Source organism: Falco naumanni, chromosome 13, assembly GCF_017639655.2.
Source record: "Falco naumanni isolate bFalNau1 chromosome 13, bFalNau1.pat, whole genome shotgun sequence".
Taxonomy (NCBI): domain Eukaryota; kingdom Metazoa; phylum Chordata; class Aves; order Falconiformes; family Falconidae; genus Falco; species Falco naumanni.
The window spans coordinates 11852091-11878340 of NC_054066.1; the positions used below are offsets into that span (position 1 = coordinate 11852091).

Here is a 26250-nt window from a genome sequence, read left to right on the forward strand (position 1 = left end):
TTATCCTATTTTTTGTAAAATTGTGAGTTGAGGTTTCATAGACTAAGCATGGGACTGGGAGGCCATCTGGGCTCTATTTCTGACTCCCTAGGTCCACTCAGTAAGTAGAATTGCTTTTCAAGCTAAGTTAGCCAGGTTTCCTGCTCAAATGTGAAATATTTTCACATCTGGTGTGACTCAGCACTGCTGAAAAGTGTGCTGAATTGGCGCATTGTAAGAACTTCTGTAGTACGTAAGGTACCATCATATGAATGCTTTGATATTAGGTTCTCTGCACCTTGGTTTCCCCATATGTAGATGTAATAAATTATACAGATATATGTTAAGAGTGCATTGAATAGACGTATCCTCCTGAAACCATTCTGTGTCCCTGGTAGCAGCTTGATCCCTTTCTCTAATGCCGCTTCAGACCCTGCAACCAAAATCAGCGTGTGCGTGCGTGTGCTCTAGCTCTGTTGTCTGGTGCCTCTTTAATCTTATTAAAAAAACATTGGCTGCTACATACCTTGCACTCTCCAAGCTGCTATTTTAATCACTGGGTGGCTGGAGTGGGATGCGGCTTTCAACATTAGCCTGAAATGCTGGCAACCGGGAGTCCCTGTGCCCAGACTGACCAGGATTACTTCGGGAGATGCCCAAGGTGTGCCTTAGCAAGGGCTGTCACAGTGGAAATCATATTTGCTGTATTGTTTCTGTCCTCTAGACCACTGAATCCTTCCATATATAACTGTAAATGTACAAGTTTGTTTTTCAGGGAAAATAGCCCTTAGCCTGTATCATGTGACTTCCCCAGGACAGAACACAAATTTTACAAGAGAAAGATGAGGAAGGATTTCCATGTAAACACACAATTTGTACTTGAGACTCTTGATGTATGCTGTTTCTATCTCCTGAGATTCAAATTGTTTTCTGAATAGGAATGCTCATACCCACTCATGTTTTAAAAGTGGCATTTTGTGAGAATTTCTTTTTCGGCTCCTTCCATGTGATCACTTGCATTTTCTGGGTAGTTTGTGAAAAGATTTGAAACATATCCTGCTTGATAGTATTTTCTAGTTTGCTCCACTTTATTGTCTAATTTTCAGCTGAAGCTGGGAGGGGGGCACAGTATCCACAGGATCAGCCAGACCTGCCTTCACTTGAAATTGTTTTAATTAGTTTGATAGCCCAGCTGACTCTGTTTAACTGTCTGCCCTGCTAAATGCCGTACAGCTGCAGGTTGCTTTCTGAAGGCCTGTTCCTTGTAATGACTGGCTTTACACAAGGTTTGAAAAATTGAAGTAGTGGCATTATAAGCTTATATTTAGTGCAGGCTTAGGAATGGTTCTGCCTTGAATTAAAATTCTTAAATTTGCTAGTATGGACTTGCTTTCCTTCTCAGCTGGAATTTGTTTTATTAAGTAGCTCACGTGGCTTCTCTATGGAGTGGTGGGTATTTTTCCTGTCATTTTGGAAGTCGGAGTGCAGGATTCATGGTGGCGTTCCTGTGCTTGCCTGTCATGCGGTTCTGCATGAAACTGGACAAGAGAAACAGCAAAATCGGCCTCTCCAGAAAAGTTACCTGCTGAATTTAATAAGATAACTGTAAACAGGTGACCACTTTTATCACAGACCACAATAAAATGGTTAATTTACCTGAAGATACTGAAAATCTCCAGCGTTATGACAAAATTGAGGTATAGTTTTTCAACTGCTGCTTATCCTAACATTTAAAGTGCCCTAAACAAATCCAAACTAAAAGTTTTAAAATACTTATTTTTCGATAGGTAATTCTCCTGTTTGAATTAATATATCTATAGGCCTCATTCTGCTTGTCATTAGGTGGGTGGTAGAGTCAACAACAGGATAGCGGGCACCTTCCCCCAAAGGCTTCTTGCAGAGTTGAAGGTGGGCGGGGCTGCCCTGACTGGGACCAGTGACACCCTGACTGGGACCAGTGCTGCAGCAGGTGCCAAGGTAAACGTGCCTGCTGCTCCCATGGGTGGCCTCTGGTGGCCAGGGCATCTCCTGAGGCTCACGGGGTTTGTCTGATTGTGGTGCATCTCGTTCAAGCACTTAACCAGCTCCCACTTGAACCTGTGTACAAGTTTTGCATCCTGTCCTTTGATAACATGTTGTCTCTTTTTGCTTGCTTTGAATCCAGCTCCTGTGAGTTTCATTTGTTGAGTCCTGGTTTGTATTGGGAAAGATAGTGAGCAGCCGTCCCCAGCATGCCCTCATGGTATTAACAACCTCCATCATGCTTGTGTATACAGAGGGGCCGAACTGCTTATCGTTTACTCTGATTTTCACCTGAAATTGTGTATAGTATGAAGTTCTCATTTATGTGTATTTAAGATTGACTTTCTTTCAGCCTTTTTTAATGGTGTACAAGTCCTGTTCTGATTTACTCAGCGAAGTGTTGGTTTCCTCCTTTTCTGTTTAGCAGTAGAAAGACCTTTATACTTGGGCAGTAGGGTAGTAAATATCTGTGCAAAATTACACAAGCAGAAGAAACTCCAGAGCTTCTGTCTCCCCACCCCCTGCCCGCTTTTGCAAGTACTGAAAGCAGCTACAGAGAACACTTACAAGAGATTTGGTGTGTTGAGGGTTTTTCTGGCAATGAATATGCAATTTATTTTACTGTGATACTAAGAATGTTATGATTAGCCTTGTATCACTTGAATGAATCATGGAACCTGAGTAAAGCCGTAGCTTTGGAAATGAGGTAAGACCTGGAGCTTGCTCTGACTTGTTCTGGTCAGGGCCATGAGTCAGACTTTTTATCCAGAAGCAGAGCTTTGAGAAGCTACAGGGATGGCAGGCAAATATTATTTAATAGGTTAAAAAACCCACAGCACATTCATGAACTTCTGAAGACGGCAAAGAGGACACACATTATAACATAAATTTATTTCTGAATAAATTGCAACATTAAGAACTACTGTACAGAGAAACTGCATCACACTGTTACAACTCCGTCATGGTATTTGTGCTTTGTAGGATAAGTAAACATTTATTCTATCACAGCAAAAAATTTATACGGACAACTAACTGTATTTGGTTTAAAAATAAATACACTTTCCCATTTATGAACTTAAACAAAGCACTTTAAGTCTGTAGTACTTGGTGCTTGTTATTAACTTCCAGCCTCAGAAACGCTGAGCATTCAGAATTGCCGCTCATGTTAGCGGGAGTTATGGATGTTCAGCAATTCTTAGCAGCAGGCCCAGTGACTGCACAGTTATGTTCAGTGTACGCAATAAATTGACCCTTACCTTGACAGTAAAGTCACCTTCACTGTTTCGTATGTTCTGCACAGTAGATGGAGAATTACTCGTGTTAATGTTCCACGTTAGATTTTGATTTGCTAACAATTTGCGTTTCATAACAAATGAGTGATGCGATCATGCAAGTTTAGGAATGGTTTTAAAGATAAAATTGAGAATATGGCTCTTTTTCATAAATTATTTAAAACTACTTCAAAATTTTCAAAAATATTTAGTGCAAAAGGATAGTTGTTTTTTTTTTTTTTTTCCCAAGAAATATTACAGAAGCATATATTGTTATATGGAAAATAAAACATCTCTTGAATATTGGAAAAAGCAGGCAGATTTTCTATTATGCTATTTGGGTAGGGAGAGATGAAAAATAAGTATTTTCAAAGAAACAAACTGCAGAAGAGCTGTGATGTGATAAGTTGTATTTACCTTTAAGTTCAAAACCAATCTCTTTGGCAGAGTCAAGAGAATGTATCATTAAGTACATGATACTAACAGATCATCTCAACAAGACAATACCATAGTATATCTTATCAAACAGTTATATAAATGTTATAGTAACGTGAGCTATCGCATACAGTCCAAACGCTTATATCCAAAATGAACAAGTATGCTGAAATTTTAATAATCATTCTGCTTTCTTGTAAGCTATAAAAATTAACATTAAGATTTTGATGATAAGATGGTTCTTATTTCAGATATGCATTTCTTCACCTTATTAGTGATTTGATTAAAATGAAAACAGTATTTTTTTTTCCCCACTGCTTTTAACTGATATGTAGCATGTTACATAGTGCTTGAAATAGAAGCACTTTACGTAACAATTGTACTATCATTACTCCCTCTTACCAGGTAGGGACACTGAGGCACGGAGGTGAAATGACTTGCCTATCGTGGCAGGTCTGTGATGCGACAGGGCTCAGGACCCGCGGCCCTGACTGGCAGAGCTGTGTTCAGGGCTGTGCCAGGTGTAGCTATACTGAACTGCGCTGCCTCCAAGTGAAAAGGAATAATTTATTTTTTTTTTTTGTTTTAAGGGGAGTAACTTAGAGTCTAAATTTTACTTCCTTGAGAGCACAACAGGAATCGGGAACTGCTATGGAAGAAAAATTATCACATGGAAAGAAACTGTGTTTTCAGCAGCTTCTCACTGTGTTGTCTAACTGCAAAGGTGCTAAGCGTTCAGAAGGTTTTAACCCTTAGCAGACTATGGGGAGTTAAAAACAAATTGTTATAGGGACATGGGTGTGTCTAGGCATCCTGGAACATACGCTGGTTCTAATAGTTAAACAGTACAAATATTGGTGTTTTAAAACTGAACGTTGGTGTACTATCCCATTTTAGCTGATTGATTTAATTGAACTGATGAAGATGGAACACATTAGATAATTAAGCCTTTACTGTGTAGTCCATTAATTCAGAAGGCTAAAAATCCATCCCCTCCTAGTACAGTACATCCTATAGCACAATATGTCAAGAGTCTCTCATGATACAGAAAGATACAATACACCTTGGTTTCACTGCTCCTGGTTCAGTTGTGGAACGCACGTGTGCTGATTCTGTAGAGTTTGTATACCGTTGCTCGTTTTATTCGGTGTTGTTTGGAAATCACAGCATTACACAAACCACTGTTTATTTAAACTGGAATAAAACAAAAATTCTGAACAGGTGAACTTTCTTAACCCAGTTCGAGCAGCCAGTCGAACAGGCTTGGTGTCATCTCTCTGCCTTCCTCGCTGAGCTTGCAGTACTGCACCACGGCATGAAAAATATCCCCCACTTTCCAGCACTTCCGTTGAACTAATTGCACAACATCCAAAAACTAAACAAAAAACCAAAACAGAACATACTTAGGATTTGGTTAACATTTTGCTAAGGTTTTGTTAAATGAATACACCCAGGCTGCTATAAGAACATCCTTGGTAGATGCACTACTATATGAGGGAGAGGACACAATTCACCGTGCAGAAACGTAAAGGTTCTTTCTATTTATAAAACTTCATTTCTGAAGTTCCATAGCTCTGCAAAGACTGGTCAGGTCTCGTGACATTTTCTAAATTAGCTGCTGTCATCAACTATTTTTTATTTATTGCAATGAAAGTAAGAACAGTGAAAGTGAGCTTGATAAAGGATCACAGCTTTGTTATCGACAGCTCACTGTTAGCATAAATGGAAGTGTGACCATCCATTTTAAAGAAAATACAGCTCCTCGTTACTATTAGCTATATTTTAATTTATATTTTCTGTATTTCCACATACACATCCCATAGTATTTTAAATATTCACATAGTACTGGCGAGAGGGAATTCTGGGTAAATTGTCACATGAAGACATTTATTACAGTTGTGGTTGAATCACAGAGAGTATCTATATTTGATCTTGTTTTAACTTCCGGATAAACCAAAGGTTAAATATATGTTCTTAAGCAGCTGTAAAAAATCCTGAATTTTGTCCACTTTATACTTAATAATGGGCTCACAGTGTCATACATCTGGTCCCATCTTTTTCTGAAGCACATAAATGAAAATCAAAGCTTTTCATTTCTTTGAGTTTCACAATCAATATCTAATTAGCTCGCTGCTCCTACGTTTCCAGTTTTAAACCACACAAGAAAATATTGTATGTCTCTAGTTAGTGTAGCTGTTTGCTATTTACATGCTGAAGCCTAAACTTTTAATATGTATTTTAATGATATTTAATAGGCACGCGATTTCCAAGAGCACTGTTGTAGGCAGGATGTGCTTCATTATTCTCTAGTGTATTTTTGCAATTGAATTAACTGTTTGCCAAAGCACATGGGTAAAGCTGACAGCTGTTTCTTTAATTAGATGCAATTTGGACCGCTGCTGCTGAATGCATTTTAAATTATGTTTATGATTCCCAAATGCATGTACTCAAGAAAATCAAACAATATCTCCGCTACTTAAAACGATCTTCCCATAAAAGACCAAAATACTGATTTGTAATACTTTTTTCATTAATTGATTTGAAAACCGTGACACTTTGGTAAGCCTTAAGGCTTGAGCTGTTCTTGGTGATCTTGGAAATGGGGCTGTTTTGGTCATTCCTGAAATACTGTGGGTGGCATTTGGTGGTATGTACAATGGAGCACCAACTAATCATTCAGGAATAGAAACAGTTTGCGCTTCTTGTGACCATGTTTGACTTCAGTGCTGCTCTTGGTGCTCTGGCTTGGACTAATAGCTCAGAAGGTTTCACAGTTCTGGTAGTCTGATCCTGTCTGCCTCTCCCTGAAAGTAGACTTTGCTTTCAAAATGGTGGCTGGCAGAGGCAAAGCTATGCCTGGGCTAGGAGTGCTGCCACACACAGCACTTTTTTATTGCTAAGCCAGGGGAGGTGCTTCATAATTTCCATGCAATGATGCAAAACATTTCAATCAGTCTAATTTTCCAAGTAGCAGATGTGTGATAGCAAATATGAGTCCACTGGAAAACACTGGTTGGTCACTGCCTGGACTAGAACTGTCTCTCAGGGTAGTAATAACATAGGGGTACGTCTACACAGACAGGTCTGTTTAGTCTCAGTATGTCGGACAGTGCACCTGAGCCAACAGGTTATTGCTGTTCTGCAGTGAAGTCACTTCTGTACATTTGGGCGGTGGGCCCGTTCCTTGGTGAGCAGCAGTCCTCTCCTGCCAGCACGACGTGACTATAAAGCCAACGCATCTGTCCACGGCAGATCCCACCTAAACGCACAGGAGGGGTCAGGCCCCTGTGGCACCCTGTGGTAGCCCCAGCTCTAACTTTGTGAACAGCCAGGCGCAAGGTCCGACCTGCCTGAGGCTGCCCTAATCAGTGCAGCAGGCAAGGCAGAACCTGCGTAAGGGCTAAAAAATTTCAAAGCTGGAAATCTTAAATCCAACTTTTATCTCGCATCATAGTCAGCTTTTACTGTCAGCGAGTAGAACTTTGTGTGATGTCCACATGCATGAGATACTTATTTTTTGAGCTACGTGCATAAACGCCATGTAAGCTATCTATCTGCAACCCTTCCAATGCAGCCACGTACAGGACGCTGAATTCTGCCTTGGGCACTGATGCTTAATGCACCACTAATATGAAAAAGCAAACGGATTCATCAAAGCATATTATAGAGGCTTTGGAGAAGGTCTCATGGTGATACTGTTTGTTGTGCCATAGACAACCTACTAAATATTTCACGTACATTAAATTCTGACATGTTTAACCCTCTCCTCCCTTTCTTAATACATACTAGCATTGCCATCTTGCTGTAATGACGTTTTTGCATCTGCTTTTAAGCTCAGTTACTCATATAAATCATAACTGGTACTGTGATTAAAGTGACTTAATAGTATGCCCAATTCTGTAAATACTACCTTTTCAATTCTGTTTTCCTGAGATTTCTTAAAGTAGATGGTTGGAATTCCAAGTTCAGAAGCAGCTATCCACTGCAGGGTGGCTCGCAGCTCTGCATCGGGGCACTCTGGTTCCAGATCAAAGTTTATCACCAGTAGGTCCTTTTGACAATTAGCTGTTCCCACTGAAAGCCCAGCAGTACTTTCTGGAAAAATATTCTCAACAGTTACTGTGCAATTACTTGTGTTAACTTCAAATGTGTGTTTTACTTGATATGGTTCAACTTACCTTCTGTATTTTCTGTCTGTTCTTTAAGGAAAACCTTTTCTTCTACTAATTCACTTAGAAACAAACAACAACAAAGCTTATTAGTGATATTTAGGAACAGTCTACAACATTGCTTCATGATGGATAAACTTCTCCCTCAATGTAAGACCTAGAAAACTGCAAGAAAAAAGTTACACAGGATGAAAGAATATAATAGTGAATATATTTATGTAATCTGTTACTCAGGAAAAGGTATGGGAATTGCAGCGTTATTCCTTTAATAGGATGAAATACTTGAACTGGTTGCACTGTGCATTACAGTTCACCAGGATCTGTTTATCTCTACAGTTTACATAGTGACAAGCAAATGACATTATGGTAAGACACAGCAAGTCTCATAACCTGGGTGGAAATACTGAACTTCCACTGTCTGCCTTTTTCAGTGCTATTCTCCCCAGCTGAATCTTTTTAAGTCTTGCTTTCTAGTTTTATCTTTCATCGTTAAACACAATCATAACTATCAATGACATCAGCTACTTCTGGTTTTAAATAGATTAGCTGTTTGGATAAACAATTTCTGTTTACACCTTGCAAAAATTAGGTACAATCCCTTTCTTAAACTACAGGAAACAAACTCCAGGCATGCGGTCACTGCTTCAGCTTCCATTTCTGACCACAGCAGCCATGCTCATGTGCTTGCGGCAGGAGAGTGCAAATTCACTATTGATGTTGCAGCTGTTGCACTTGTTCCATCCCTCCCAGAGGGACAGCACTGACAGCACACGCTTCCAGGCGGTCCCATTCTGCGCTCAGTCAGGGGGAATGCTGCAAGCGTAAGGCTTGTTCTGGCATGGGAGGATGCTACTCTTTACCACCCTCATTCACAGGATTTCAGAATCTCCCCCAAGGCTTTAAAGAATTAAGATTATTTATACTTGCATAGTGGTTATTGCAACATGTGAGAGGAAAGAAGAAAATGACAGCATGCATCATATAGTTGTTCATGACTTAGAACACAGGTGCTTAAAAACTTCCTTCCCATCAGATTTTTTTTCAATTTTCTGTTTGAATAGCAGATGTACTTTGTGCCTTGACTTTGACTTGTGGAAGTGCAAACTTCTCATGCCTGTTGGCTAACACCTGAGAATAGCCCCTGAAAGCTAACGAGGGGAGGCAGAAATTTATCCCTTTGGTCCTCAGACATATAAGGGAGAGTGGTCATCTTTAGGAATGCCTGCAGAGGGTATTGCTGCCTACTGTGATGATGGGAGTATTTTAACGAGGTTAGTCTCTGAATTGGCAGCACAGAGAGAATCCGTGTACTTCTACAGAAATGTGAATGCCCAGATTTCTTACAAAAAAAGAGCCTCTCCAAAGCAAGACAGTTGTAGTACAGTCCGGTAACAAGCTGTGAAGATGTTCTGATATCACCAGCTTCACAAAGTTTACATTCCAAGTGTATAGACTGTGATACAGCCTATACGCTTCTGCAGCGGCCATGCCCTGACTGCATCGGGACATTCACCGTCTGGCAGGTTATACCAGGTTGCAGGGTACCAGAATCTTTAGGCAGGTGCTTGCACATCTCTTGATAATTTAATTGATGCTCATTAGAAACATGCCCCAAAACAACAGGCAAGATGTACTTTCGGCCAAATTATTATTATTATTATTGGGAAGAATGCTATTGTATTTTTTCTCTTTGACTTTAATTGATCCTTATCTGACTTGATTTGGTATTACAGTAGAGTTTTGATAAGATTTGAATTTATTTGGAGAATAAAGTTACCATAATGGGAAACTAATACTGCAGAAAACTTTTAGGCAGAGCGATTGGTGGATCCATATTCTCTTGAGAGATCCACCTGGGTGGGCTTTCCTGTGATCTTTCGCTGTCCAGTGTTATCACTCTGCACAGACACCTGCTTGTGTTTTTTTACCTGAAACTAAGGGCAAGCTCAGCAGCAGCTGCAAAGCAAGGCTTGGCACATTTTAGATGGCATAAACAATTTGCAGTTAAAATTGGACTAAACATCAAGTCTCACTTCGGTGACTACTTACTTAATCATAGGAGAAGATGGCACGTTCTCCTGATAAATTTCCAGGTCCACAATGCCAAGACTGCTAGTTGTACTGCTGTTGCCATTGCTGACAAAGCAAAAGTTTAAATATTAGTGCCAAGCTGCACTGAATGTGTCTCCATACATCTTTTTGAAATTTATTTATGTACAAAGCAAAGTGAGGAGGCTGCCCCCTGTTACGCGGAGTTCCACATGACCGATTGTGCTCAGCAATTGGTTCCCAGAATGAAGCCCCCTAATCTGCTCAAAATAACGAGGCTTTTATTAAAATAGTTCTAGATGGAGCATGTCTCAAGTGATGATGTAAACTGGAGAGGAAAAACAAAAAAAGTGGACTATCTTCTTGTGAGTGGCTTATGCAACAAAGATTTGGCCTCAGACAAAACCCAGTCTGCATAAGTCCTTGAAAAGACGGATGATCAGGCACAGAGATGTCCTGGAAAAAACCTGCAGAGATTCAGCTACCTCTGAACATGGTAACTTAGAGCAAGGCATTTGGTTGCCCATCATACTACTTACCTGTTCGGTGACTCCACGCCTGTAACCTGCAGCAGTGTCCGTGTATTACATCACATCCCAGATACTATCTGGGATCTGATGGAACCCACAGGTACAGTGATGGCCCCTTATGTTTCTGACTACTCTGAAAGACTGAGATTTTAATTAAAGCCAGAGGTCATTGGGACCAGTAGTATGTAGAAGTACTCTCTTTGGCTTCTTCACAAGAATGAAGTATTACATCTAAGAATATTTAGAAAAAATAGTACCAGTTCACTTTATAACATCATCATAAATTTGACAGTGAATGTTTACGTAGATATTGCAATGGTCTCATGAACAGGTTGTGAATTTGCTGGCTGCAAGTCAATGAGCACAAACAAGTTCTGTATGGCGAGTCAACTTGAACCACTTAATTTTTATGGGAAAAGCAACTAATAGATTTTTTTTTCTTACATTAGAAGGATTGATTAGACAGTTCCTTTCCCCATCGGGTTTTTCTGAGTCAGTGTCAGCACGCCATGCATTCAGACTTGCTGTAGCAATTTCTGTTTCAATGCAGAGCCAAAAGGCACAATACATTAGCTCTGAGACCAAGGACTTTGTTAAAGGTTGATACTATAATAATGGGATGAATGTTCACCCACACTGACAGACTAGTTTTGTTCAGTATTTTTTCAGCTAGCCAACAGTGCTCTCTGACAGAGACTCCTTCTCTTTCCTACTTTACTACCATACTGTCTTCCCTCCTTTTTGTCTTAATACCCAAGAGAAAGTTGTAATTACTTGACAATGTTTTAAAATCTAATCTAAAAGCACGTGAAGAAAAAAAACCTTGCTCATCTTGAAGTCATGAAAGGGCTGAAGTCAAACTAACATAACTTTATATAAACTCGAACGGCTAGGTAACATTTTTAAATACGTGTCCTGACTTGAATAGCAATAAAAAGCCGCACATTGCAATGGGAGCTCTGGAGTTTACGCCTACGCAAGGGAACTTGGTCACCCTCCGTTAATCTGCTCCCCTGTGCCAGTCTAAGCAGATCAGGGCTCTGTCTCTGCTCTCAGTGCACAGATACCTGGTGGGAAGAGCAGTCTCATCCATCTCTGCTAAGGAGATACCAAGAAAACCATTATGCAAATAAATCAAAGGAAAGACCATACCAATTAGCTTGTCCAATGTCCCTTTCATTGTAGGACTCATGCACTTGAGTGGTGCCAGGAAGATTTTTCTTTGTCTGAATCTAGCTGCTCAACAACAATAAAAAGACCTGGCTGAGAACCAGAATGTGGCTAACTTTACCCCCCCTTTTTAAAAAATAAAGAAATTAACATTGTCATTAGGCTTTCTTTACAGATTCTGAATAAATCTCAAGTGGTTGACCCTCATTCCTGGTGCATGGTAGTCAAGTCGTTGACTTGTCTGATTAGACCGTATTGTGTACTGAGAGGAGACAATAAGGGTACCTCAGGGATCGCTCGCTGAGTTGTAAGTAGCTACTTGTGTCATCAGGATTGTCCTCATCGTTAGCTAGCTGGGACCAGCTGCCAGTGCTTTCTTCACTGCTGCTGAGATGGTTTGGAAATTCTTCAGCTGTTTTTGTCTCTCCCATGATTTCAGCATCGGGTCTGCTCTGAGGGCTGTTGCTAGTAAGGTGATAAGGAAGGCACATTGATATTTTAATTAGACAAATAAAACAGTGGCACCAGTTTTCAAGCAATGCTGCTCATTAGAGTCAACCAAGCTGCAAAATTATACAGATGCAGGAGACTGGACAAGTGCATAATTTATACACGAAGCCCAGCTGAGCATACTGAGGTGCTCTTAAAAAAGGATCTTATGACGGCTATAACCAAACACAAAACAAAGTAAGCCTTGTGCTGAAATATGCAGAGAAAAGCTTTAACTTGTACAAAAAGATTTTACATGAACAAAGCGAACGCTGACTGCATAGGCCTGTTGCTTAATGCACTTCAGGCATGTGGCATTATGGTTACATGGTTAGTGCAGAGTGATGGTGTTTCTTGGAAATATAGATTGGTGCTAAATCCCTGTCCCAGTAATGGATGAATACATTTCTTGCCAGGGTTTTCTACCCTGTTGGCCCTGTAGATCCAAAAGAGGTCTGGAAGTAAAAGTAGGAAAGTATTGTGGGTTCTGAATCACTAAGGACTGTTAGCCCTCTGCGTTCCTTAGGACCCTTGCTGCTTAGGTTGGGGAGGGATGAAGAATTCTTTTTCTAGGTAGAAGCGCAGCAGGTAGTCAGAAACCAGACTGAATATGGAGCCCAGAGGGAGTTTAGAAAATACAGGGTTAAAGGAAAAAATGCTTTATAATTCTGCATACTGAACATGTCACACACAAATATGCATAGAGGCACACGCTTCCACAAATGGACACACAAATGAAAAGTAAAAACTTCATTTATGGTCACTTTTCAGAGCCAAACGGGAGTTTGTGAGTTACTGTAGGGCTTTTGATACGCAGGCAGAAAAGTATATAATACCCCACCCCTTTTTTTTTTTTTTTTTTTTGATGACAAGAAAGAATTAGTTACATATCACTGCAGTACCAGAATAAAAATTAAAGCAAAACTGTAGTTCTGTTATATTTACTGGATGGTCTGCGTTTGCAACGTTGTGATTAAAAGAGTGTCATGTGTACTGGCAGCCTTCTGCAGGATCCCACTAGAGAAGTTCTCGCCTTCAGACTCTTATCTACAGTCATGGCTGGGGCATCCTGTCTTCAGTTAGAGCAAGGGATCACTCCCAAAATTCTATTGCTCCCAAGTAATTAATTTGGTTAAGAATATACTGAGGCAGTATCGCTGTGGATATCTCCTTTTGCCATGTTCTGACTCTCAGGATGGCTGAGAAGTTGCTGCATTAATGTGGGATGCTAGAGGGAGAGGAGCCTGCTGCACGGGGGGAGCAGGACGTGTTTGCCTGAGGACCTCTGCTCTGCCAGGCACTCAGCATCTGCCAGCTGGCTGCGCCTGTCATCCCCGACCCCTCAGGTGCCAAACTCACAATCTGTAGTAACATGAAGGCCCTGAGCAGCCGAGTCGCAGGGCAGTGGTGTTATTCAGGTTTTTAATACAGGGGAGGTAACACTTAATACGTGGTCCCAAATACGAGAGGTTTTTGTGGGCGCTGTTTCTTGGCGTGTTGGGGTTTGTTTGATTTGTTATGCAATTACATATCAGACCAGCGATGCTGTGCACTTACAGCTCCCTACTTCTGAACAGCCAGTTGGAATGGTTTCTGTGTAACTGACAGGACTGGGCCTATTGCACTGCCTACATACAAGAAAAAACTTTTTTTTTTCTTGCTGAAGACCTCTTCCCCAGGCCTGCATGGGCATGGCTTTTTTATTTTTATTTTTTCCTTGTAACTGACTGTATGTTTGCTTGAATGTTTTGCCTTGAGTCCTATGTGCCTGTATCTACACTCGCAAGTAATTTCATTGGGTAGGAGTGGATCAAAGCAATTGGTGCTGATGCTTTTACATCTATGTTATAGATATTTTTAGGTTCTTACTTCAGCCTAGACTTGGTCCAGACAGCTGTGCTGCAAATGGCTCACATCCATGTGAAGAACCACTGGAAGCTTTGCTTTCCCTGTCGGGGTACAAGCACATCTGGTACCCACTTGTATGGCTTCTAGTTGACATCCCTTTAAAAGAAATCTGTATCGCACGCTGCGAACGGAGCTGATGTGTGGAAATGGAGACGGGCTGATTCAGAACTGCACTGCATCGCTGACCCAAAATGCTCATGTAGGTGTAGCCTCTGGTCACTAATCCTGCCCTGTCAATCCTATTGCTTTAAACCTCCCATAGCCACTTCTGGAACTCTGCTTCAAAGGCAAAGTTGTTATTAAAGGGCTCGTAAACTGCCAAAATAACTTCATTTTCAAACAGTCAAGATTCTAAGTAGGTAGATTTCTGAACGCATCCTATTTAAAGCAGGTTGCCTTTGAAGAAAAGGGAAGGTTAGTGGGGGAAAGTATGAAAGAACAGCAACACCAATAATTATTCACCTAATTGCTACCATACACAGGAAAGTATATGCTTTCTCACTTCAAGCAGAGCTTTGTCACTGCTCAGAATAAAATCAGCTACAAAATAATTTCTAACACTAGCACCTGCACTCTTTCTAGCACTCTGAGATAATGGGGTGCTGCAATGCTCCACTCGTCTGGCAATTTACATACCATTAAAGTAACGGATAAGATGAAGAGAAAGAGCCTTGCTCTTAACCTCCTAGCATCCACAGCAGTCCTATGCCTTTGCACTGCACTCTCACACTGGGTTTACACCTTGCCTTAACCAAAGCAAGTTGCAGATTTCTCAACAAAAAGAGTACAGCTGTAAGGAGAGGCTGCTAAGCTGTGGTATAAACTCTATGAAATTAAAAGAAAATTAATTTTTATTCTTTATCTAAATTCTATCAGAGAAGTCTTGAAAAATAGGAGGTAAGGGGTGCTTTTAATTAATATTTTATTTCCTCCACTAAGGAATTTTTATTACTTGTAGCTCCAGACTCTAAACTCAAAACTGAACTTCAAGCTCTTGGAAGCCTGATCTGGATTCCAGGTACACAAAGCGCAGCAGAGAACTACAGGTCAAATTCTGCTATCTTCTGTTTTACAGTAGCACAGATTTTTATTTATTTATTTTTCATTTATTGAGGTATCAGCCAGTGCTAAATGAAAGCTCAAACTTTGCCCATCTTTCCTGTCTCAACTATGGAAGACTGAAATATCTGTAGAGAGAAAACTTGTCTGTGCAGCATTAGGCGTGAATCTTAGACCCATAGCATCGTCGTAGTCAATGTAAGCGTGCGCCAGAAATCGGTGCTGTGAGGGATGACTGGGTGATTTGATGCCATTAGAAACCTGTAGTCAGAACTTAACCTGTTTATTTCATTAAAAGTGCTTTTCTCTTTACCTTCTATTATTGAAGTAATTTTTACTGGGAAATTGACACAAACACCAAAGCAATGTGCTGATTTGTTATTTTATTACTTACCTATTTGGTAGGGCACTGGAAACTGTGTTTTTCCCATCAAAAGCTTCTGGAGGTTTTTCTTTGCTTTGGTGCTCCTTTCCAGCAGGGCCACATGAAGTTAAGGACTCTGAGTCTTTATCTGGCTCATCTCGTTGATCCGTTTCTATCTGAATTAAAGGCACTTCCCTGTGCTGACCTGCAGGGAGGTATCCAGGGCTCTTCATCTGCTCTTTTGTCTCACCCAGACTTACTCCATCCCTTTTGGGTTTTGACCGAATTTGAGTTGCGCTTTGGGGATGTTTGCTTTCCAGCACATGTTCTCTGCTTGTATAATCGAGGGAATCCTGCTGGACAACAATTAAATTTTTACCGCTTTCAACAATATTTGCAGCCAGTCTGTTTGCATATTGCTCCACATGTGGTGGGGAATCACTGTGAAACTGGTCTGCCTCGGCAGCATCTACTTCATCTGCTATGATTTTGTTCTTGCGCATCAGGGATTCGATCGAACTTGCCCACGTCTCGTGAATCAACATATCTGTGATCTGGTCAGTCTTGCACCTCTGGTACAGGCATGAGTCAGACTTGCAAAGACCTGAAGAAGCCACGGTACTGACTGGCTGTACACTTAAGGAATCTTGGCGATGGTGAGCAAATCCATCTAATGAATTTGCTTTAACTGGGACATTAACTGTTAGCCTAGAGCCTGATGATCTGCTGTCAGGCATGGATGATTGCCTAAAGCAAAAAGGTGGTCGTAGAGCGGGTGGTAGCAAACTGCCACACCAGTCCTTTGAATTCCGAGGGGAAGATACATTATCTTTATTTTCCTTTTCTATTTCTCTTAGCATATACCTATAAAATTCTTCTGTTATGCTTTCTGTGCTGGACTGTTTGGATGGGCAACTTGGTCTTACATTAAGATGACCATTTTTCTTGGCTACTTGTTGCAAAGCAGAAGTTAAGATGTTGTTTGCATTTTTTCCTGCATAGTAATCCAGTAATAAATCAAAACCTCTTCCTTCACTTTCCATCTGGTTCACCATAAATCTTGAAAATTCATCAGTAATGCTTTCACAACTAGACTGCTTTGAGACAGAACTTGTCTGGCTCACAGGCTGACCAAAGGTGTTCATTAGGCCTAGAGTATTGAAAGAGGCTTTGGAATCGGAGTCCTCCTCTGGTATGCTCTCGCAGCTTGAGGCCTTGGCTCGGCTCCATCTTTCACAGTGCAGCCTGTTCCTGGGGTGGTTTGGACCTTGCCAGATACTATCCACCATGGAGAGTTCAGTGAGGTTCATGATCTTGGCAGCCACTTCGTTTGCAAAGATATTGACCGAGTCTGGTGTATCCTCAAGGTTTATAGATTCATCTACTACCCGATTCATCAACCTTTCCTTTAGTTCAGGGTGCTCATCTGTTTTTCTTTTGATCTCACTAAGTCTAGGTGCCCTGTGCTTCCGAACAACCGAACCATTAGCGTGGGTCTCCTTTTTCCTTTTCATCGTTCTGCATGACAGACTCTGGGTCACCAGATACTCGCTGCCTCTCTTCCACGCGCAGAACCAGGGCTGCTTTCCGTTTGAGTTTTCAAGACAAATGGCAGCGATTTCTGTTGCCATAGAGACAACTGTTTCTGCCAATTCCTCTGCAAAATCTGTTATACAGTATTTGTCCCTTGCATGTTTCACCTGCAGCACAGGCTGTGAAGGAAGCAAGACATGATTTCCCAGTAACGACAAGCTAACCTGGACATCGTTGTTCAGCACAGCATCACACTTATGCTTGGCCTGGTTTTCTGCATTCAGGGTGGCACTGGAAGACAGCTGTTCTTGAACACCATGGCTGCATTCGTTGTTTGCAAAGGTATTTTCTTTGTCTGAAAATGATCTGTAGTCTTTCTTCTTCTGATGATTGTTACTCTGATTTGGGGACTTGTAACAGTCTCGTGCGGTTCTTTTCAGGTATCTCTTCTTGGGAGATGTTTTTGCCACAAGTGTGTTATGCCCTGTAGCTTTGCTTGTTGGTACTGAATTCAGTGTGGCACTTTCCTTGCTGTTTACATCTTTCATAGTACTTCTCCTAGTGTTTGTGACATTTCCAAGATCTTTGCTAGCACTAGTGCTGTAGCATGTACCAAATGGCTTAACAGCAGGCTGATCGAGGCGGCTGTGTGAAGTTTCACATGCTGTTGCCTGTGTTGACCATCCTTCTGTTCTTGTTACTTTCTCTGCTTTTGTGCCCTCGGAAAAGAGAGGAGAACATTCTTCAACTTGTCTTATGTCGTTCATCTTCTTACAAGTGAAATATATTACGTTAAAAAGCAACTTGTTTGCAGTCTCCATGAAAACGTCTTGTGTACTTGAGCCATTTCCTGAATGGGGGTGTAGCTGTCTCTTCTTCCTAACCTCTTCCATAGAATGCCGTAGAATAACATTGGATAAGTTTTGTGCGAGTTCATCCCTGATTACTTCATCAGTGTGTGGAATCCGTGGCCTTGCTGCTGTTTCAATAATTTTTCCATTTATGGATTCCATAAAATGACCTACATTCTTGTATGTGTTGGGTTTTGTCAAAATTATTGATGCCTCTTTGAGAAGTGCCTCCGCAATGCTATCGTTTAGCTTCTCCATGCTGCTTCCTATAGCTATGCTACAGTGAAGAGTAATGGCTGCAGAAGTCTGGGCAGCAGACAGAAGTCCACTCGAAGCTGCAGGGTACTTCTCCTCCTTCGTTTCCCCCAAACCACAGACAGCTACAGCACTTGCTACCTGAGTCATGCCACACAGTGCAGATGGAAATGAATAATCTGTGGCAGCACAGTCATCAAGTAGCTGTGAAGGTGCTGGGTGCAGCTCTTCGTTATCAGCTGCTCTGCTTTTAGGGTCTGGGGCTTCCTGATCCCGCCTGAATTTCTCTGCAGCCTGGGGACTGGAAATGGTTCCGATAACAGTGGCTGCACAAGCCAGAGCCACTTCCAGTGCACTCTGGCCGTGTCCGTTTGAATGTTCCTCCTCAAAGTGATCTGAAACTTCAGCAGAACTTTCTGATTCGGTCCAGTGGCACAGGCTGGGGAAGGCAGACCCTGGCCAGTCGGGTATGTTCTCAGAACTGTCTGGACTTTGGACTATGACGATCTTTGGGAGTTCATTCCACGACCGGGAACCAGTTAAATCTTCTGACTTACAGGAGCTTCCTACAGAGACGCTGACTGCAGCCTCCTCACTGAAAGTGGGTTGAGACTGTGACAGTCTAATGAATGCATCTTGTAGAACAGATTCTGCTAAATTTGTGGCATACTGACCTGTAGTTGCCTGCTCATTTTGTGAGGGAGGATCCATCTGCCGGATACCTGCGCCATCGTCTCCGTCTGCCTTACTGTTGTGTTTCACTGTTGGGTCACACAGAGGCCCCAGCTCCTCTTTAGCCATTTTGGTTGAAGACTCCTCTTCCAACACGTGCACTAAGCAGGAATTTTCAACGACAGTAGTCAAATCAGTAGCACTAAAGGATGAAGTAGCTCTTGCAGCTAATTCCTTCTGCCACAGTATTTCCTGGTCTGACTTATCCTCAGGTTGTAGGATGCCATTTTCAGCCACAACATTCACAGCTTCAGAGGCTCTAGTAGCTGCATTGTCGTTATTAATGCAGTTCCCTTCAGGAATGAATGGCAACCTGGCTTTTCTGTAGTGGAGATTTTCAAATCCCTTGCCTTTACTTTTCTTGACATCTGAAGATGCTTCTGAAACACTTAATTTTTCATGACCTATTGAAAGAAAAAACAGAAATTAGTTTTTGCAGAGTACCCATAACTTTAAAAAGAAAACGGCTGTGCAACTGTGTAACACATCACTGCTCTGTAAAACTACTGCACAACCATGCATCCTTGTCTTTGAACAACCATGTAAAAATACGAATGGCTGCCTATTGTCTAAATTACAAATAAATATATGCATGAATTATCATCAAGTGCAATTTCTGTTCACATTGCCATGGCAGTTTTGCAGGACGAACGACAGCAGAATTCTGCTCAGCCCCATTGTTCTCACCAGTTTTATATTCATCAGTCTCGTTGTCATCCTCGAGGTGCTCTGATGCTGTAAGGAAATCTTCTTCTATTGAGGACACTGAGCAGTTTGTGTCATCCTCGGGCTTTAAGATACGAGCTTCTATCTGCAGCTGTCTCTCCTGAACAAGCTCAAGTCCAATCAGAAACTTGTTTATTTCAAAAATGATGCAGCTTGCGCTGTTTTTCCTGTCCCCCCTTGCACACTGAACCAAGCAGACATCTGCCAGCCAAGGACACTAAAGGAGAAAAGAATCTCAAATAGTTATTTAAGTAAAAAAAAAATAAAAAATTAAAAAAACCCCAAACAACTTGTTAAGCTTCCCTCTCTAAATACCTCAGGAATGTTCTGTTGCAGCGATGCAATACAAGTTGTCATTAGGTGTTTGTAATGCAGTGTGCAGTTACTGTATGCTAAAATAAGACTGCTTGGACCAACAGCTTTTGTTGTACCAGGTTTTAGTAGAACCCAGCGGTATCACAAGGGCATCTTTATTTTGTTGAAATTACCAAGCTGTTTGTTTTCAATCAAGTTCCTGTTCTAATGACAGAGACTTATCTTCGTGTATCCGTGTCAGAGCCAGCCATCTGACATACTGTTATTAATAACCTCACACCACCCGGCACTACCTGTCTCTTGAGGGAATTGTTTGTGGGCACGAATTCCTTTTCAGGATAATTTCTGTTGCAATGCTTGTTTGAAGGTAGCCCTGCAAGGACTGGCTGGCGAGATTGTGAGGAGCAGGTCACCTTTAAATGCTTCTACAGACTGCTTTAAAGTAGTGCTGTGTTTTGTTTCTTTGCCCTTCTTCCCCTCGTACCTATTTTTGCCCAAAGCCCCATTATTTCAGACCAGTGTAACTTCCCACTCGAAATGGGGCTCCACTGTGCACCGTGCTGAGCTTTTATATAAAACTGTCTTACCCAGAGAAGCTGTACAATTAAGTTGAAAGTTGGACAGAAACCGAGAGAAAGGAACTCCTTTTATCCTCATTTTATTGATATTAAAACTGCTGGGTATTTATACAACCACAGAGCTAAGTTGGTATCTCTGCAGGGGACTGTGTTTGTGGTATGGATGCGCTCTGAAGCCAAGCCAAGCTTTGCAGCTTGTGATCTTGTGCTTTAACTCCAGGGCCCCAGGAAGGAGCCAGCTTGAGCGGAACCTGCTCTGGGTTAAGGCAGTCGATTTTAAGCTCTGCAGAAGATGCCCCGGACCCCCTGTGCATTTGCACAGTATCTAGCATAATGCAACCCCATCCTAGACCTTTTGAGTGTGAATGCAAAGCAAATATCTAGTAATAAAGGCAATGGGATGAGTATTATGTTGGAATAGCACACTTCATTAGTGTGGTCTTCCTTTTCACCTAAAAATATGTCTGAACAGAAAACCAGGTAAATTAGAGTGTTAAAAGTAAACCAGAAAAGATACATTTTTTTGAACTAGCTGCAGATAAACTGTTGCTGACTCAGACTTGAACATACACCATATTGTGAAAAACGTTATCAAAACCAGATGCAGCCTTAGATCAAACATTCCCCTGCTGTTTCTCCAGCCCGCTGTTTGCAGGGCTGTACTTGTGAAAAGGGCTGAGGGGGGACGGAATAAAAATCCTTGTATGAAAACTATGCGAGGCTCCTTACTAATGATATTCTCTGGAAAGTCAAAGAAACCTAAGGATGAACACAGCATGTGCTCTACCTGGTCAATAAATCTCACCCAGTCTCAATGCAAAGCTTTACTCATAAAGCAGAAATTCAGCTTGGTTCTCTTTGCCTCTTGCCTGCACCCTCTTTGAGAAGGCTGCCAGTCCCACTGGCCACAGTTGTTCGGTGATGGGCGTTACTGGGGTACCTGAGCCATCTTGTTGAGTCCCCAAAACACCCTTGTGTGCATTGCAGTGCTGCTGCCCAGGGAAATGGGGTCTGGAGCTCCATTGCTCCTGCCACAGGCTTGTACTCTTATTTTTTAAAATTTTTCTGAAGTCAGCCATTAGTCACAAGTGGCGAGAAAGCTCAATAGCCAGGCAATTTCTCTCTTGAAAGATCAGCTTATTGGTATAACATAAAATTCAATGATATTTGCAATACAGCTGTTCCAGGGCCTGCTTCGTAAAAAACTTCATACACAAGTTAATTATTTTTTTTTGGGGGGGGGGGGGGAACTTTCTGTCTTTTTTTTGTTTTGTTTTGTTTTTTGGCAGCAGATAAAACTGGAGATACCTGTTTACATTTTAAGTTTGCTGAGACAGTTTTGGACTCCAGGATAACTTGCAGTTTTAATGAAGTTGTTCCCAGTTTATGCTTGGCCAAATGAAATCTGAATGAGGCAGAAAAATACTAAAGCATTTGTCGTTCTCTTTTTCTTTACACAGAAATGAACAGGCATAAAGTATGACAACAATGGAAAGGAAGAAAAAGCTTTTTATTACAATAAGGAGTTAAGCTTCTGAAACTTGTGTATTAAAATGCCTTTAAGCAAATGTTATTGTTTGCTTCCTTCCTCTATGCGGTGCCATTAAGGGGAATTCTTGGCCTCCAGATCACAGATAGGGAACATTTCATTGGCAATAATGGCAGTGAAGGAGTTAGGATGAGAACTTTGCCTTTAGCTCCTTTTAAATGTTAAGTTTTAATTAATGCATTAATTACTTTTTAAGTTGACACAAGCTAAATGGTGTATCAGCTCTGATATGGTTAATGTAGCTTGGCGTTTTCCATTGTCATGTTACAGAAGCTTACAGAAGCCTCTAGGATCTTCAGGTCCTAGCGTTAGCTCTTTTCCAAGGTGCACACGTGGGAGAAGATGGATTGGGAGTAAAAGTGGGAAATAACAAGCCTTCACTTGAAAGGGAGTCTGCAGGAGCTGCCCTGATCTAGCTATATGAACGGAAATAGTGTTACATCTTTCCTCTCTCCCCTCTGTGCTACCCTTCTGACTCCTGCTACTCTTGAAATCTGGGCTTATGGATCACGTCTGCCAGCAGTGTTTGCTTTCCCTTGAAGGATCAGCCACTAATATGGCTTAAAGCACTATCAGCTGCAATCCAGACACGCACTGTATCAAGAGGGAATAGCAGGATCTCGGCCCTATCTTTGTGCCACCCCCCCACCACACACACTTAGCAGAGTTTTATCAGACAGATTTACTTTTTGTGTTTGCAGATTCCCACTCATCTCTTAAACTGGTGCAAGGTCTTGGCTTTCAGCTTCCTTTCTTCCTCTTTTCCAATTCCATCCCTTGCAGGTGTGATGTGATTTTAAAGATTTGATTCCTACCTGGATTTGATTAAATTTGATTCCTACCTGGGGAACTTCATAATCGGCCTGAAGGTTTCCTGATGCTAATCCACTCAGCAGGACTATTTCATTTTCCTTTGGTGGCTGTACGTTCATTGAACTGATGAGTTTGGGGAGATTTGGAGAGATGCTGATCAACCTCTGTAGTATGAAAGATAGATTTTGCTCTCAGGTAATGAAATCTGAGTTGCACAGTTACATTCATAAGTAGCAAAATAAAATAACACTTACAGGCAGCCCTTTAGAAAGCTTACTTGAACGGATTGATTAAAAATAGAGCTGCCAGCATTCAAATGCATGTTCTTTCTTTTGAGCCACCAGGCAAGACAACGGGAACAGTATAAATTTCTGCACAAGTGTCCAGCAGGACAATCTGTCATCCCTTACATTGTCATATGCTAAGCAGCTCGATTGTATCTGTTCATCTAAATGCTTGCCCTTCCGATTACAAGTGAGTTCCTAAGAGACTGAGAACCCTGTGCTTGTTATTGTCTAAAACAAAAACGATGCACTAAGTATGGTAATGAGCACAAGGCCAATCTTCCCGTTTCTCTCCAGGCGTATGACAGGCAAGAAACCGAAGGGAAAGTTAGCTGGAAACAGCTGATCAAATTGATGCAACGCTAAAGCTGGAATAATGGAAGTCTTTAATACACAGATGAAATATGCATTTCTTTGCTGTTCCACTGAATACCCTCATGACCTTTCATTTGTAATGATACAATCATTTTCAGTCTGTTATGTATTTGCTAGAGGCAAAAGTGGTAATAGTCAATTGGTGATGCTGTGTAACAGAGGAGATTAGTATGGTGACACTGCTAGGCATCCCCAGTGTGTGCAGGAGGCATCTGCGCTCATTTGTGTACAAAGGCCAGACCAAAAGGACAACACCTACCCTGCGAGCGCTTGCAATCATTTCCTACCAGGGATCTTTGTGTGCTTGCTTTGTGAATAGGGAATCAAGGATGACCCCTTACAGAGTGAGTAAATGCCACCTCGATTTTATGCACTAACCCAGCCCATCAAATGGTAAAGCCATTAGGGGGATGCAGATCTGGGGCACCTAGCCTTATGCCTTATTTACTATGCAATTCAACGATACTTCACTCTTGCTTTTTAATCTTCAAAAAATAAGCTTGTGGTGCTGTTATTTTTCCTCAGACTGAATTAGATACCATAAAACTTTCTGGCTTAGCAAATCTAATTCAATTTTGGGAAACAATTCACTTTTCAGTAGAGTGATCTTCAGATGAAGCTAAGTATTTATGTTTGACATAACTAAATTTGGTGCTTCAATTCAGTTTGACATTTCAGTATAGTACAAAAAAGTTCTTGTCATTTTCTTTTTTCAAATTATAACCTTTCTATTCTCACACACATTTCTTTACGTATCTCTATTTTTCTACTGCCTAAATTGCCACATTTCATCAGATTTCTTAGGTAGGAAATCATGGCATTTTGTACACCTTTTACTTCAGTTCCTTATCTTTTGTTCAGAATAAAAAATGAAAAGTCCAGAAAGATTATTATTTTTTGCCACGAAGGCTTAACAGGTAACGCAACATCCCAACTACCAATTAGTAAACAGTTACATATTTCATATGAACAACAGCTATGCTGACATCTTTAAAATTCTTCTATGGTAATGCTTTCACCACATCAGTGTGTTGTACAGAGCCCACCCCGCTCACACTGCACGTTGTACACAGAAATTGCGATGTGCGAGTTTCCTCTTGGGGAAGAATGCACAGCACCTGTGCTAGCTACGCTGAGAGCTAAGGAGCATCATCTTCCAGCCACGGCTCGTACACCCGTTGGGTCTGCACCAGAGGGTGCCTGGCTGAAATGCAGCCAAGCCCTGCAGCCTCTGTTGCGGGTCCCCCCACCTGCCTGGTGGGCAGTGCCAGCTGGGGGCAGGGCGGGCAGTGCGATCCAGGGGTAGTGTGGGCAGTGCCAGCCGGGGGCATGGTGAGCAATGCTAGCGGGGGGGGGGCAATGAGGGCAGTGCCAGCCGGGGGCAATGCGGGTAGTGCTTTCAAAGGTGATCTGTGCTTGCGAGGGAGTAAAATCATCTCCAGCCATTGTAAAGGGCAGCTGTATAAAGTTCAGGCAAGTTGGCTTTTACAGATATCCAGCTCTAAGACTGAGGGAAAAAAACTTTTGCTATTTCCTTATGATTTCCTATAGCTTTTGTTCCTTAATAAAGACTGTAAACAACAATAAAACCTTATTAGAAACCCACCAGTACTTGTGTGGATTCAGTAAAGTTAAAGCTCTCAGTCTGTTCTGCGCAGTTAACCTGCTGATTCAACAGAAAAAACATTTTGCTGCAAGAAGCGTATTTATTTTTGACATTTGAATTTTCATGGATACAGGATCCAGAAAACAGCACAGAAAACCAGTTCCTGCTAATAAATAACTTGCGGGAGGCAAAAAGGCCCCAGCATTTAGCCCGTGAGCTAAAAGTAGTTTCAGCAAACCGTAACGCTTTACTGAGGAACACCCTGGATACTGTCAGGAGATCCTACCTTTGGTCACCTACCACATATCGCTGCGTCGGTCGTAGGCACCAAGCAAGGATGATGAAAACGAACTGATAAAGGAAGATATAAACTCAAAAGTGACACTAGGTCATATCTTTAAAATATGACTTCCTCAGATCTGAGGGCTTTTTGGAATGGTATGTAATTTAAACAGCATATCACGATGTAGTTTGTATTAGTGTTTGTAAAATAACTGAGGTGTTTTTTTTTTTCTTTTAAATCCCTTTTTTCTACCCTCCAAACTTTCAGTTAAAGAGGTAAAACATACCTTTAGTTCTGTTTTATCTAGACCACTATTCAAGACCACAAAATCAATCTGGAACTTGACTAAAACTGGTTAGCCAAACAAGACCTAAATGAGTAGAAAATCTTAAAGGCTTTTTGGCAGGAGAAAAAAGTGACATCAGAAATTATTTTTATGTAGTATTATAGCAAAATGAAAAATGGGACGTATGGTAAATCTGTGTTCACTTCTCTGGTAAGACTGAAGGCTAAGCAAGAAGTCTACTCACATGGTAATGGCTGTGAATTCACAGGCTGCAACAATCAGATGTTTCTGGGATGGGAGTAAGAAAAGCCATAATATATGGCCTTGGTGTTGAGATAATTTCAGATTCCTGATGTATGGCACTCTGTAAGGGTTAAAAACCTAGGGCTGGCTTTGATTTTTCTGTAGAATTTTGTCCTGGGTTTGTATTGGAGAGTCCTGGCTACCTGAGTAGACCTGCTGTGCATGCAATTAAGACCTAAATTGTTACCTGTTTCACTTGCTCATAGCTGCAGTTGTCTCTGTTTGCATCTAAATTCACAAAACAAACCTGTAATAGGAGAGAAAAAGAAACAGTAGCTTAGAAAGTCATATTTGAATGGCAGCAACCCTTTTAAAG

The 26250-nt window shown here is 41.4% G+C and overlaps 1 protein-coding gene across 3 annotated transcripts in view; it reads right to left on the reverse strand.

Annotated features, from left to right (window-relative positions):
• Positions 1 to 2873: 2873 nt before the first annotated feature.
• The window catches only part of LOC121096990 (SPHK1 interactor, AKAP domain containing), a 73487-nt gene continuing 50110 nt past the window's right edge, over positions 2874 to 26250 (reverse strand). For 2 of the 3 annotated variants that reach the window (XM_040613675.1, XM_040613676.1), the window contains exons 4-12: positions 26122 to 26181; positions 22827 to 22961; positions 19504 to 19759; positions 15476 to 19220; positions 11911 to 12090; positions 9926 to 10012; positions 7886 to 7938; positions 7618 to 7802; positions 2874 to 5082 (exon numbers count right to left, since the gene is read on the reverse strand). In XM_040613675.1, the coding sequence (XP_040469609.1) occupies positions 4939 to 5082; positions 7618 to 7802; positions 7886 to 7938; positions 9926 to 10012; positions 11911 to 12090; positions 15476 to 19220; positions 19504 to 19759; positions 22827 to 22961; positions 26122 to 26181 (4845 nt within the window). In that variant the 3' untranslated portion in view covers positions 2874 to 4938. The remainder of the gene's footprint in view (positions 5083 to 7617; positions 7803 to 7885; positions 7939 to 9925; positions 10013 to 11910; positions 12091 to 15475; positions 19221 to 19503; positions 19760 to 22826; positions 22962 to 26121; positions 26182 to 26250) is intronic. The other variant, XM_040613677.1, reaches the window with a different exon arrangement.